This window comes from Anarhichas minor, unplaced genomic scaffold (genome assembly GCF_050575085.1).
Source record: "Anarhichas minor isolate MPS153535 unplaced genomic scaffold, ASM5057508v1 ptg000011l, whole genome shotgun sequence".
NCBI lineage: Eukaryota > Metazoa > Chordata > Actinopteri > Perciformes > Anarhichadidae > Anarhichas > Anarhichas minor.
In genome coordinates this window covers 11,619,944-11,635,558 of record NW_027466457.1, presented here as the reverse complement: position 1 = coordinate 11,635,558, position 15,615 = coordinate 11,619,944, and the positions used below count along the sequence as shown (strand labels likewise).

Here is a 15,615-nt window from a genome sequence, read left to right as displayed (position 1 = left end):
TAAGTCACTAGGTGGCACCATGAGGCAGCCAAACTCCTCTGTAGCAAACATCCCCTGCACATGCATGTGTTTAAAAGAATTGAAATCAAAAACAAGCACTAGTAAAATGAGATGAAAAACACCACCATTGACAACTTTCTCATGCAGGTCTTGTTTGGCTCCTTTGGTATAGAGACCACAGCGCATCATGGTCCTCTTCTATTTTTTTTTTATAATTTATTTGCCACTTTTCACACAAAGCCTGTTTCAGCTTCCACAATCCCAAATCCACCTCTTCCTCAGCAGTGATAGTGTTCCTGGGCATGCTGACAGAGCCAGCGTTTCTCTGGGCTTCTGACCGAGTTGTATGGTTTCAGCTTTAAGCTTACGGAGGGAGTAGTCCATTGTTTAGTGTTGTTGCTCACTGAGGTGCTACAATGGGCCTAGAGCAGGTAAGTTCCAACTGTGAGACTTTGTCAGTCTTTGACTAGCCTGTAAATATGATGCTGTGCGCCGTGCTCACTGGTGGACACCTCGAAGACGTAGGCTATGCACAGGAGGGTTTCCAGTGTGTCCCTGTTTGTCACCACCTGTGGACAAAGAAGACACAAAAGGTACTGCTCAGTCAAACTGTGGGGGGTTAAAAACCCACCTTGGTTACCATCATAGAGGCATTGGACGACATAATTGACCAATATGTGGTAGTAAAATCCTAATATCAGCCCAACATGTTGGTTTAAATCAAATTAATTTCATTTACTTGTGTTATTTAACAAGGTGTTTGTTGTTTTGCTAGAGCCATGGCTTTCCAATGCAGTGCTAAAGCATGAAGTATGTTTAGACATGCCTTTAATCATTTTCAAATGTGAAAAATAATGACAAGCAGAAATACACGTTCATTTAATTCAAATCTAATGAGAGCAGCATATGGTTCAGTTTCTTTCTCTCAAACACAATTCAGCTGCTTCTTCGCAGTAGCTCGACACCAATCACTACATAACATAACTCACTACTAACTAATAATAAATAACTAATGATGCATGATCTCTGGTCAAAATGTTCTTCTATGTGCAAGGCTGTCATTTGTATCTACACATCAGGGAGGATTGTGGCGACGCAACAAGCATAAAACTAGCACACAACTCCATCAATTCATCGCACGTTGCATTGAACACCGTATTACATGAGGCGTATCGATCCATTGTGCTCAGCCTTGCCAAGTGGAATCTGTGAGTGCACCCATCTGTTGCCTTTATGTATGCGCATGTCTGTATGTGTGGTTATGAGCCATTCATGGGTATTATGAGCTAAATCAGCCCATTGAGAAACCTAATGACATGCTGCCATTTAGTCGTCAGTGTGGGCTCAATATGGTCATTGTCCCTTCGCCCAGAAGGAATGCAGCCGCCAATGGAAGGAACACCGATGCCTTTGAACGCTGGTGTTGAGGACCACTTTGTTACTATGGTGATACACTCTAAGTCTATTCACCTCCCTCTCCCCTCTGTTCGCTCTCCAAGGAGCACACCGACTCATTCAGAAAAGTCCAATTTACAGTAGAATGGATGAAATATTTAAACTCTGCAAGAAACCATAAAGAAACGCTGCTCATAGGCATAGTGAAAAAACTCCACCAGCTGTCTGTCAAGGTTACCCCATCGGAAGTATTCCATATTCCATGTTCCTTTAGAGAGCGGGTTTAAAGAGCAGGTTCTCTGTTTCACACCGTTTACGACAGTGGGATGTCTGCAAAAAGCACTTTGAAATTGAAAGGAAGTCCACATATTGAACGTCCTTGTGGTCCTGTATGCTTTATCTCCTCAGAATGGTATGAATAGAACTATATGAATGATGGACAATGTGTGTTTTCAACGCATGAATGTGCTGCAGACAATGACTCGCATCCTAATACATTCTAAGTCAGCTCTAAGTCATGCCTCTCTGCAGCTCAAGCAGAATTTTCTGAGCAAGACTACGGCAGCAGACCTAATACATTCTGCTAACAGTGAATGTGATTAAGTGTTGGCAATAGTTATAACATTATGGGAAATATGTTAATTTGCTTTCTTACCAAGAGTAAGACCAGTTGGTTGATACCACTCTCATACCGTATGTTAAACATTACGCTACTGACAGCAGCCAGTTATCTTAGCTTAGCATAAATACTGAAAATGGATATGTCCAGGCTAGCTCTTTTCCTCTGAAAATTAAAAAGAAAATGTGTCGGCAGGATGGGAAGAACCAGAAAACTTGCTGTTATTCCAACTTTGGAGTGTTCACACATCTTGTGGTCAGACAAGATAAATAACCTAAATTGGCTTCTTTGTTGTGTTACTTTATTGTAATTGCTCGGAAATAAGTGACACAAATAAACAGTGTATAAATTAGGTGGTTTGATTCTATTAGAGTTAATGTTAGATTTTATTTTGATGCAACTTTATCTGCAGTTTGTTGACACTTCTGAGGTTCTTTTCTACTGCGGGGAAGTATCATCTCTGATATCTCAGACAGATTACTAGTCAGAGGCTGACGTGAATTTCTTTCCCCAGTTAGAGTCTGTGTTTGTGACAACATGGCTCAAAACCAGATGTCTTGTCCGGCATATAGCCCCTGTAAAACCACGAGTTGTTGTTTTTGTATATTTTCCAAACGATCACATTATTACTTTAATATTTAACAGAATAACTGAAAAATCGTATATAATACCAGAAGAGTAATCCCCAGCTTTGACACTTTCAGGCTACAGAATATCCCTGGTTGCTATGAGTAGTATACCTGTAGGATAGTGAAGTTCTCCAGTACGCTGTTCATCATGTACTTCTCCGGCAGGTGTTTAAGCTTGTGGATAAAGTTGATCATATATTCACATAAAGGGGAACGGTGGATTCGAAACACGTAGCGTCCATTCTCAAAACGTGCATACTCCGTCTAGAAAAAACAAATACAATTCACAATCAAAGCGTGCAGTCCAACATATGAGGACATATACCATGTGCAAAGAGAATTTAAAACACATTAAAAGGACAAAATGTGAAATCTATTGTAAAACAATAGGGATACATATTCCACTGAAACGCAATTGGATCCATTGAATGTGAACATCTATGTGATAAGCTGTAATATAATATACTTAATGCAGCATATGGCATGCCAGATATGACAATAAACATATTTCTTGTGACAACAGTAATCAAATCATGAAGCCATTAAATATCATCATGTGGTCGACTGAGGCAGATGGCTCTTCCTAGGGATGTGTGTGTGTGTGTGTGTGTTTATATTGTACAATCCATCAGAAGCAGGTGGGGGCAGGGCCACTATTGTGTCTAGTTAACGGGAAGCTTAACTGTTAGTCATGCTGGGGAGATTTGTTAATCACGTCAGTTTCCTGACCACAGATCAGTGGCAATTGACTGGAATGCATCTCCACCAGAAGCAGTTATTCACTCCTCTGGGTGGTAATGGTGGTTTTTGACTTGGTCATGACCTAATGTTAAAATATTACGCATCTATTGAGCAATCAGTGATGCAATCTTCTTTAACTGTAGCCACATACGGTGTTTAGTTTCCTGTTGATACTTGTGGGAGCTGTACTATCCGGAAAAGTTTGACAACCTCATACTGACAATGCATGCTACTGCCTTTATACGCACACTATAATGAGACTGGTCACTGTGCCTGCCGTAAAAAAGCAGTCTAATTAAAGAATTCAATATGCTGTGTTTTCTGTATTTATAATTAATCCAAGTTTAAATCAAATTTAGATGAATTATTAGAGACCCGAAACCCGGAATTAACTCTATCGAAAGCACTGTCTTGTTACTGCCTTGAAATTTAATATATTTTTTATGAAAATATTATAGTTTGTCATCTAAACACAACATGAATTACACTTTTTAACATTGTAGATGCAACTCAGGATTCAAAAAGAATAACTCTCTTTGTAAGACTCTCTCAGTACTCTTTCTAATTTGATCCTTTAGGCCAGCATTGCTCCTTTTTCCTCCATCCAAAGTCTAGTGTTGAGTTACACTTAAAAGCAAAACCCAGGGTAAAATAGCGAGCAAACAATCACAAGGTGACATAGATGAGCATATCTGTGAGTTTCTCTCATCTGGACATATGATGGCTAGGCAGCAGTATATTGCTGTACACTTGGAAGAGATAAAACTGAAAAGGTAAAGGGAAAATGTCATCCTTGTTAGTCAAAATGTTGCCCACTCAAAGAACAGATAAAGTCAATGTACAAGTTTCTGCTATGTACGTAAATGCTGCTGCCCTTCGACTGCAAACACAAGTAGGATTGCTTAAAGAAAAATCATCAAAGTTTGCCTTCTCTCCAATGTCAGAAATTATGAGAAATGGTTGGAGAGCTAATAAACGTGCCTGACATAGAGGCATACTCTAGTTAAAGTTTACAAAATGAGCTTGATAACCCCCAGTGTCCTTGTCTTACCTCCACTTTCTCCACCACCTGCTTGCCAAAGGAGCAGACTTTGGTGGATGAGGTGATAATCATGTTCTCAGAGCTCTCGTACTGACTGGAAACACCATAGAAGAAGCTGCTGTCATCCTGCAGGTTTATACTGAGGTCCGCCTAGAGGGACGAAACAGATCACATGTCAGGATCAACTAATGCCAATACACACCCAAAAGGAACCATGATTGCAGCCAGGTGGTGTATGTATGAGGACTTACTGCCCCCATTTACCTGAAGACATTTGCGCTACACTACACACTGGCCTGCTCCACACTTAGCATCTAAAACCTCAAGGATATGAAGGCCTAGATCCATAATCTATAACAAAATATCAGGTTCTACTTTCACATATGTGGATATTAAGGTGTCATGTGTGTCAGTCCGACAAAGACACATCACCAAGAGTGTAACAGCTCAACAAAGCTCGAGGGTGATTCTCTGCAAAGCCAAGAGGCATCTACTGGCCAGATCCTTGTTGACCCAGTATAGCACTGTCAAATCCAGCCTCTAGATCAGGGGTCACCAACCTTTTTTAAACTGAGAGCTACTTCAAGGGTACCGAGTAGGACGAAGGGCTACTTATTTGATACGAACTTCCTGAATAACAAAATTGCACAGATCACCTTAATAATAATAATAATAATATATGTGAAGAGACTGTTTGATCACATGTCAGTTAATTATTCCTCACAATAATTATTAATAATGATTTCCACAACAATGATGGTATAGCTAGACATACATATTTAAACATGCAACTTTTATTTCTGTTAATCTGTTTCAACATTTGAAAGTCAGAGGTATCACATCTCTGATATTTTTGTATCATCACATGATCAAAGCCGGTTACTTTTGCACATAGCGCCTGCTGGTGAATGATCCAGTGGTAATGTAGACATTTTGCGAAGTCTGGGTCACCTTTGCATTGCGCAATGAAGCCTGCATGCCGGCCCGTCATCGCGGGAGCCCTGTCTGTAGTCACCGACACCAGCTTTTCCAATGGTACCTTTTTCTCAACGAAGAAACTAGTAACCAGTCTTGTCTATAGCCGAGCGGGGGATCCAACCCTCCGAGGCGCGCGAGTGTTTTCGGGCGCCCGCGTTCAAACCTCTAGTCTGGGCCTTTTCGGTCGGATTGCGTTGCCTCGCCTCTACCCCCGCCACCCCTGAGTTGTTGCCCCGCGGCCTGTTCCGAGGAAATACGGACCTGACGACGGGGTGCACTCGCGGCGCGCGTCTGGCACCAACGGGATGCGCCCGCCATTCAGAACCTGAAAACCTAGTGCGGTGCAGCAGCCTCGTCCTGGCTGTCCGCCGTGCGCCTCCGGGTACCCAACTCTCTTAACTCTCTGCAAGCGTTTTTGATTAAAAAAGAACAGCAACTACAATTTTAGACGGAGCTCCATAATGACTAGTGCTATTTTTGTCTTGCGGGCGACTCACGTGGTCCCTGCGGGCGACAGGGTGCCCGCGGGCACCGTGTTGGCTACCACTGCCTAGATTCACAAGGTGCTGTGCTTCTCTTTGTGTGCACGTCTTGCAAGACAATAATATTTTTTTTTTTTAGATATTCACAGTCAAGGTGAAATGAAAAATACCTTTTTTAAACCCTTAAATTCACATCCACAGTCATATTTTGTACATATTTAATAATATATGCAAAAGAATATTTCTTCATATTTTTATATCAAAATCCATTCACTGTTTCTTCCTGTAAAACAAAAACGTGATGTGAGCTTACACAAGCTATAGCATCAATCAATTTCAACCAAGAACACCATGACATCTATCCGTAAATCAATCTGCAACTTTTAGTGTGGAGGGAGGTGTGTGAGGAGCCACAGTCCTCTGTAGCTCCGTAAACACGGGGAGCTGTAACCATTTGGCATGACTCGTATTTTGTACCTCAGTTTGGCTGGAAAAATAGTTAACAATGAATTTAAAGGTAGCGTAGAGTCAAGTTTCCTCATCCTCATGTGGATGCAGATTCACCTATCGCTGATCCCACTAGTTCAAGTTTGAATCAAGGCAAGTAGCATATAATCTGATTTTGGATCAGACTGAGGTGTCGTTTCCTCCGTCAGACAGCTGGGCTGTTTTACCTTTTCCCCTGTCGGGCTCTTGTCTCCTAATGGGCCATTGAGACACCGCTCAGCCTCCTCTCATGTCTTCATCACGCCGTTCATCTTCATCCCTGGCTCATGTAATTCCTCTATTTGTCTTCATCCCTTGGGCCTAGTGACCCTCCCCAAACCGCCATTCCCTGCTTCCCTAACAGCCTGCGAGGGAATTCATCCAATTACAATCAGCAGCGTGCAATTGGCTGATTAGATCACGGTGGGCAGGCTGGCTGTGTAACAATTTAGCAGAGCCGGCTCAAATCGGATTCCCTCCGCACTTCAAAGGCGCGAGACAATCCGTTAGGACAGGGCCACGGGCGCTGAGAGGGTGAGGAGGAAGGTGGGGAGCGGGGCAGGGCAGCCAGCAGCCGACAGGGGGATTTGCTGGAAATTCAATCTAGAATGCCATAGCTTTGGAGGTGGGCCAGCCGCCTGTCACCGTCACCATGCCAACCCGCGCCTCAGCAAACCCCCAAGTCATGACCTACCACGCGGTTGTCCCACTGCGACTACATCAAATAGGCTCTTCCTGTCTTTGACAATGGCGTAAAACAAGATTATCGTATTTTCAGATGTGTCGAGGATTTCATTTTGCTTATTTTCATGGCCGAGAGCACGGTGTTCTTTTTCAGTATACGGGCTTTGAAATGACCAGCTGACTTGTAGCGTTTCTGTGTTTTGTCACGGATGCCTTGAGAATTGGAGGAGCCCCTTCGGATACGATAAGATGAACAGACTGAGACTGGCAGTGTTATAAGCGTGCATATGTCATAACTGTTTGGACTCAACAAGGCCGTGACATGAATTAGGAGTATTTCATTGATGAATGACTTGTTGCTTACATGGCCCCCTGCCGTTCCTCCTGCCATATGTCCATCCCTATGTCCCTATTTCTATCTTTTGCTGTTTCTTTATGATATATGGAGTGGCTACTCATCCCCCTCCTTCCCCCTCACTCCTGAATCAAATGCCACGGCTTGACCAGCTGCTCCTTCAAAGGACTGGAGAAGACTTCTTCCAAAATGGTGTCACTCACCAATGTCTTTTATCTCTCTACAATAAATAATGTGGCAGTCAAACATGTGAGAGGGGACATGTTATGCGTACAAAGCCACCTGGCGGCATGAGATTGCAAGGCAACACTTTGAACTTGACATTCACAGTCTTCGGCACTCTGAACCACAGCAGTTCACGCTACATAAGACTATATATCTGCTGTGCGAGTCACCGATGGCCTCGGCGCAACACATTTTTGACAAAGTGGATCCGAGAATGATGGTCCACTTTATTTTACAATGTTGCACAGTAGTAGTGAAGATGATGGTTTGACACTCTTCTGTCCGCCATTAGCATCTCCGAACCACGTTAGTTAAAGGATACACATCACTTCGGAAGGTTGCAGAGACCTACAACGACCTTCTGTATCTTCTGTTCAGAGCGCCATTTCATTTCAGACCTGCAAAACGCTGCGGTACTCAACGTAATAACCATCTAGAGACTTCTCCTCAACCTTGTGTGTCAGATTTGGACTCTGTTGTGGCAGGGGGGCACGTTGATCTGATCACTGAACACTAGAGTGGGACTAACATTGTTGACTGTGGTATTCTGTGGTGGCAACAGCTCATCCCTAGAGGCTGGATGTGTTTGGGTCACCTGGTATGCACAACAGCTCTGCAGTACATGCCTCAGGTGCTACTGAAACAGCCCTGCCAGTGCCCCAGTATTAGAGTGGGAGGTTATAGTAGACGGAGAGCATGATCGGCACGATGCCTAACCTCGGACAACCTCTCAAGGCTCAGTCAGACCGCACTTGTCCTTTCTACTTCAAAACATGAGTTTATTTACGCCCAGACTTACCTCCACCCATAGTAGAGAGGAACATTAATACTGTGCACCATACTGGCAGGTCCCCACAGTAGATGGTCCCAGAGAACACTCATTCATGCCCATTCATACAATTCTACCTGTTTGGGTCCTTTTCTAGGTCTGTGCTTGTCGATGAATTTAATATGAGTGAGATCCTGTTTTGGCTTTCATTCGCTTTCATGTATGTGACGATAAAATAAAGTTTAAGTTGGAGAATAGAACAAAGAGGCAAGAAATGGTTCGTTTTGTCCTTTGTATTAAGATAGTAGCTATCTATAATGTTTATTTATTTTTACAATTCTATATGTCTTAATTGTACATTTTTCTATGTGCAAAAAGTCAAAATTGTACATTTTTATTTTGAACACCAAAGTGCTTGACATCCATTATTACCTCACCGTCTCTTATCTGTGACGCTGCAAGACAAGAATTTTGAGGACAGGGATTACTAAACTGAAGGAGTTTCCAAGTACAGATAAGACGTTTTAAACCACAAGCAAAGGTTGTGCACAGGTTGTTATTTTCTCGCCTTTAGTTATAAAGGGTCATCAATCCAATGTGCTTGCACTGCAAATCACTTAGTAATCAAAATAGTGTTTTATTGTCTTGTATTTTCTATCAATTATGCTTTGACTTCTTTTGTTGAGCCAATCCTTGTTTTGGGCAATCGGTGACTATGCTGTAAGTATTTAGTTAGTGATCATATATCTCAGACATTATGATTGAAGTCTCCAATTAAGCTCTTCATGTACAAGGAAGTAGCTCAGCAGCTCTAGTAGCTCTAACTGTATGGTTTGTTCAGTGATTCTCTGACTTACTTTGTGACAACATTACTTGGTAATCCCAGCACATTGATTTTAACAAGTGGAGATTCTAAAGTAAATGTACTTTTACTCTCTTATCATGCTTATCCCTCACCTCCAATGTAAAACTAAAATGCCATCATAGTAAAAAGTAGCAAAACTTTTGAATAGATTTAAAATAATAGTCACTTTAATAAAGCGTCTCTCTCTACACATACAGAGAGAGGTGTCCATGAGGTAAAGAGGGTTTGAAAGTGTGTACGTGCTGTGCTTGACACAAATAGGAAAGGTCTTGTCCTGAGGTAAGGCAAGGTGGCCCGATCAGCTGAGATGCACAATTCCACTTGCACTCCCCTTCTGTGTCCGTCTCTCGCTCTGATCTCTTCTTTAATGCCCATTTATAGGTTGTCAGTTTACATATTTCTTCTGTTTTCAACGATATGACACATTCTCCTCCATCTGTCATCATTCCTTAGTCTGCATCTTGTCTGTGCGTGCGTGTGTGTTTTGGGGGGGCTTATCTATAAATAAGTTTGAGGGGGGGTCTAATAGCGCCGAGACAGGTGCCTGCTCTCACATTTCCTCTTGTAAAAGATCAGACCTGCCACTCTCCCCAAGGCTGCTGTCACACACAATCTCACACACACACACACACACACACACACACACACACACACACACACACACACACACACTCACACTCACACTCACACTCACTCCCCTCACAGTTATATACAAATACACCAACGCCTAATGCATGCTGAGCAGCAATGCCTTCTTTGCCGGCATATGAACCAGCAATCAGGTCATGGGAGCGATGCCTTTCCTTTGAATCTGGCTTTAAATCACACTTAAGTTCCTTTAACTCCAATGCTTAAACTATCTCAACACAATTGACACCGCCAAGCCATTATCAGCCAACAGGTACTACAAAACATTAACAAGAGTATTCACTGTACTCTCACTTCACCGCCATGACTCTAGGAGGATTATAAGCTCTTATGATGTATGAAACATACACCACACAGAGTATAGGACTGAGCTTTACATAAGTGAAACGGGTATTAAATTGAAATTAACGATTTATCCGCTGTAATTAATTTAAAAAAAATGAAAGGGAACAGAATGGGATTGGACTGATCTGAACTTGACTCAAAAAAGGTTTTAAAAAAACCCACAAATATATTTTACCCAGAACTTGACGAGAAAGAAAGCGTTGTGTGGCCCTTTGTCGAACAGGTCCTTCAGGCCTCCTTTCTTCTCTGGGAACTTGTCGTAGATCTGTCTGATGTCCACAGACTCCAGATAGGCGTCGCTGTAGCTCGGGTTGGACTGGCCGATGTGCACAAACAGGTGCTTGTTAAACTGGGGAGACAAAAGTGCATAACAGGAGATGAACAGAGCCAAAAATGACAAGTGTCCAGTTTGCTAAATTGCCATCAACGCCAGGTGCAGTGTTGGGCGCTCCGGGACATCTGTTACTTTGGGCCTGCTGTTCCATTAAAACATATTTATTGTAAAATCCCATCACCTGTCTCAAGGGTCCCACCCTTTTCCTTCCACTCGTCCTATTCATAAACTTGTGATGTGCTGGTGTGTATTTAATTTGTGTGTTTATACAGATTATCTTCTGATCGTTATGAGTTACTGTCATACACACCAGGAACTGCAAGTATTAAACCATAATATCCAGTCTTTCCCTCGAAATCTGTGACATGAATTTATAGGTTTTTATTTCAAACCGCTCTGTGCCAAAGTGCCAGAGTATTTTTCTAAGGGTGTGTAAAATATTGCCTTACATGGCAACACACACAATAAAAGATACAAAGTGTGAATCAGAACTAGAGTAGCGAAACAGTCATTGATTGTATTATAAAAGCTATTTCTTAATTGGAGTCTTGTTGCCACAAGCTGGCTCAAAAGCCAAGTTTTGCAGATGATCAGGCACCTGTCGATTAGACTTCCTGATGGATAAGAACTATAGTGATAGAAAATACATCGAGAAATGAAATACATTTTTGTGTTGAGAGTAAAAAACCTAACAAAGTTATACCCCCTCTCGTCTACTCACATTCTCTGGGTCCTGAGGTTGCTCCAGGAAGGCGGAGAACTCCAGCATTCGCAGCTTGGAGCTGGCAATACATCTACCCTGCCAGGGGGGGGTACCGGGAGACATTGACAGCCCTGCTGTGCTCTCATAACCTGCGGACAAGAGGGCAGTGTGTAAATGTGCGGTTTGAGTGCAAACATGTTAAACTTTAAAAAAGGAAATGCTGTGATATTTGCAGGTATTTCTCTGAGCTCTGTGCAAGCTCTTCATCACGAGCCGGGTTGTCTCGTCACTTTCCCGGCACGACAGCCGTCTGTCAACACAGCAGGGTGGAGAAAGAGCACCCACCTGTTATTGGGGTCGGGCCGGACGCTTGCATGGCGTAACTCTGCTGGGAGAAGGGCTTAATGCTGGAGAGACGGGACAGACAAGAGAGGGAGAGGCATGTTATGCACCGGCTCGGCCTCATGACCCCATCTCATGTACTAATTGGACCGCGTGACCTCTAAAGACACAGGGGGCAGAGTGGTATGCTGAATGTCAGACAGCTGAAGACTTTTCTTTATAATTGTACTGATATGTTTCATACTGAAATTTATCTGATGGTTATTAAGCCGATCACATGAGAAATCACTGATGGGACACTGTAGCACTACAGAGAAGAATGATTGACTCACTCTTCGTGGCCTCCCGGCTGTCCTGGAAGTGCCCCGTGCCAAAACTGTGAGGGAAAACAAATAAAAAACTATATTACACAGTTCCACCTTGAAACTAATTATCACATATGACTTGTGTATTCTGCTTTTCAAACCAGAACAACCGAGCAGTTTCTTACAGGAAGAAGAGTCTCAAATGTCTAGAATTCAGACAAACTGAATTTACAAAGAGTCTCAAGATAAAACTAACCAACATCCAGGGAAATAAATGGACATATTACAGGCGAACGGGTGATGAAAAATACTGTTAATTGGCCACAATTATCAAACCACAGACTTTGGGATGAAGTCAAAGGCATGGTTTCATTAGACGTGGCAACTGCTCCGCCTTTCAAGCCAATCTGAATAAGATGGCGTAGGGGATGCTGGTAAGGGACTCACCCCACCAGCAGTGGGATAAGCCGGCCTAGACAGGCCCTGGAGAGCCATCTTGTTCTGGAAAGCCATGGGGGAGATGATCTGGGCTGAGGACATCGTGGCCATACTCTGCAGGGCCTTGTCTTTGGCAACCTGGTCCTATGGGGGGGGGGGGGGGGGGGGGGCCAGAGAGCGAGACAAACAGACAGTTACCCAAAGGGAGAGCACTCATCAGACTCCATTTAAGTCGCCGCCCCACTTCCCCGGTAACACAAGCAGAGCCCTAAAAAGGGAAATGAAGCATCGAGGCCAGCTTGCATCATCGATGAATCCCTGCCAGGCAGAGAACTGAAGAGAAGGTGATATTACAGTCAAGGGCCTTTGGGTCAAGAGTTAAGTTTATTGCTTTGGCAGGGGCAAGCCAGTGATGACAACTAGCTTCTGTTGGAGGTCATACTGGAAGACGAGGCAGGGAAAAGGCTGGTATGTTTATATGCTAATAAGTGCATCAAAACTTCTAAATAGCATTTAGTTTAAAATAGTGAGATAGCTACAAAATTGCCCTTCCTGTGCAACACTGTAAAGTGATACACCTCTTGTTTTTGAATCCACTCCTTCAGCAGTTTCCAAACCACAGAGGACTACAAGGACTTGCCGCCCAGCCCTAATGGGCAAGGCCACCGGGTGCATTCTTCTTCCCAGAACTGGCGAACACAAGGGCATAGCTGAAATATGGTGGGGTACATGTGGTCGGGATCTCAGTTACACCAAAGACTTATTTAAAAAGGCCTGTCACAGAGGCCAACCCTGTGACCAGTGCCGGGCCCTGCCAGCTGAACCCTCATGGCTGCCATCCAAGGTGAGGGAGAGTCCAGTTGCCTGCTGCAACCGCGAGTATGCGGGAGTACGTGTACGAGTAATGTAAACTGAGAAAGTACTGGGGGGACAGGGATGTGTGAGCTCTCAGCGTACCACACAGGAGAACTTTTATTGCGGTACTGGTAATACTTGGAATGAATAATGCAGGGATTCATTTGCTTCCTGACAATTGCGTTTGGTTCATCTTGTTCATAATCGTGCACACTAAGCCTCAGGCCCCCTGAAATATGTTCACATTTCATCGAAATGTGTCAGCATGCCATTTAAAACCAGCATCAATTAGAGGGTGCAATTAAAATAGCCAATTGTTTGTACCTTTGTGTTAATGGGATGTGAAGACATGGCAGCGCAGGGGCCAAAACATGAAACTTCATTGTAAGAGGGAATAATATAGAGTAATAACGTGTTAACCCTCTTTCCACCTGCTGCTGCTCAACTTAAATAAAATCAAATAATATGTTTTAAAAATGCAACATACTAATCACACCCTTAACTCAGCTATGACCTTTTTCCTCCTCTGGCAGTGAGCACAAGCAAATCTGTGCAGGTCAGACACATGGAGATTACAATAAGTGATTTGATCAAATCCACATATCCTTAACTTTCTTTCCTCACACGTGCATTAAAAAACAAGCAATTGTTAAATCTTTCGTAACACATTCAGTGAATATAAAAGAGCAGAAAGAGGTTGACTCACGTAGCGTACCTTCAGCTTCACCTGGATCTCCCTGGCCTTCCGTCGGGCTAGAACCTGGATGTGACTGGAGACCTAAAGGAAAGACAACACAGCAGAGATGAGCATCGCATTCATGCGGCATGTTTCCAGCAAAAATGTGTGGCTTAGTGGTCAACACTGTTGCCTTGAATGAGCAGGTTTAGAGAACAGATGGATTGAAGCTCAAAAGAGCTTAAATTTACCGGCCTCGCCAATGTGGTTAAAATTCCTTTGGTCCATGTGGCCTCATCACAGCCAAATGTACCGTATGTGTTCCTTTGTTTTATTATTCAAGCATTTTTCCATCACAAAATGAATAAGCAAATATTATAAAGCCATTTAGCTGGGAATAGGATCTAAAAATGGCGCCGACTGTCTGGTGGTTGGTCACACTTTGGTCTAAATAAAAAATATAAAAAAGAAATTTGCCTGAAATTCAAATATTGATATTCATGATCCTCATCTGACTAGTCCAAACATCTGAAATAACCTTGTTAGGCAAAAATTATATACACTGGTTAAAGCAGCACCTTCAGGCCATGTGAGCCACACCACTTAAATACTGCTATGAAATATAAAAATAACAAAATATTACTTTTTTAAGAAGCTGTACTGCCACACAGCAGTCATCATTTACTGTTGTTGGATCAGCAGGTGTCCCTCTATCCCTCCAACCTGTCCCACCATCCATTTCTAATCCTTCACTGCCCCCCCCCCCCCCCCCTTCCTATTCAAATCTCCACACATCTCTTTTCATTCACACACTGAGTCTGCCAGGTGACTTAGCAGGGACCGCTACTCCCCACATCCATCACTGCCCATACATCAGCCCATCCATATCAGATACCATAGTGAGGATAGAGTTTCAAATCCCCCGCCTCAGTCTCCCATCACGATCCCCGTATTCCCCAGCTTCTTTACCCTTCTAACAAGCACCAGATCCAGGAGGTGGTGAAGAACCAACACCGACACATGATCCTATAGCATCTGTGCATTGGGCCCTGGCCCTAAATCAGTCGTAATCTCTAGCCCTCCAAGTAGGAGGGGGTGAGAAGCCGGGGGGGGGGGGGGGTACCCAGGGTGTCGGGGCATCACTCAGCAGCGGAGGCCTTTTTCTGGAAGGGTTCAAAAATAGGGGCTGCTTCAAATGACATTTGCAGAGAACTTACCTGCTTTCTGGTCCGTGTCTTCCCTGTGCGAAGTTTGATGTACCGTGCAATCAACTCATTTCGTCCTGTAAGGGACCAGAAAACAAAGGCATTTTAGTATTTGGTATCATCAGTGCTTGAAGTGGGAAAAATGAAGTTCCAGTACTCATATTATTATGTTATTATTAACATGTTGGCTTGTGTATCAGCCAGTATCACCGAATCATTGTAACATTAAACAGACACTTCAAGACACCCTTAAGCGTTCGTAGGAAATGTATAATTTCAACTAGCTCATCCCTTGGATGATTGAAGACTTTTCTGTTTGCTGCTGCCTTTAATTGAACCAGATTAAAGGATATTAATCAATTTTCTGCATTTCTGCATTTTACTACTGTATTTTATTTCTTACACTGCTTTTTTGTGTTTTAATGACTGTTTTTAATGTTTCAATGAATGTCCTTAATAGTTTTTAAATCTTACTTTTGCCTTATGTTTTAATG

General features: G+C 43.0%; 1 protein-coding gene across 1 annotated transcript; it reads right to left on the bottom strand.

Moving 5' to 3' along the window:
* Positions 1 to 455: 455 nt before the first annotated feature.
* On the bottom strand, positions 456 to 15,199 carry tead4 (TEA domain transcription factor 4). The gene is made up of 10 exons (XM_076089972.1): positions 15,134 to 15,199; positions 13,956 to 14,018; positions 12,395 to 12,529; positions 11,975 to 12,018; positions 11,646 to 11,707; positions 11,319 to 11,449; positions 10,439 to 10,612; positions 4,436 to 4,576; positions 2,755 to 2,907; positions 456 to 569 (listed from the first exon to the last, which is right to left on the bottom strand). Exons 3-10 carry the CDS (start codon positions 12,494 to 12,496, stop codon positions 456 to 458), a joined length of 921 nt encoding a protein of 306 aa, XP_075946087.1. The 5' UTR covers positions 12,497 to 12,529; positions 13,956 to 14,018; positions 15,134 to 15,199.
* Between the last annotated feature and the right edge of the window lie 416 nt (positions 15,200 to 15,615).

Excerpts from the sequence above, each read along its gene's own strand:
- tead4 (XM_076089972.1), bottom strand. The coding sequence starts at position 12,496 with ATGGCCACGATGTCCTCAGCCCAGATCATCTCCCCCATGGCTTTCCAG. Across the intron at positions 11,708-11,974 it reads CAGCCGGGAGGCCACGAAGA|CATTAAGCCCTTCTCCCAGC; the intron begins GTGAGTCAATCA and ends CCGTCTCTCCAG. Across the intron at positions 570-2,754 it reads AGAACTTCACTATCCTACAG|GTGGTGACAAACAGGGACAC; the intron begins GTATACTACTCA and ends CTTTGTCCACAG.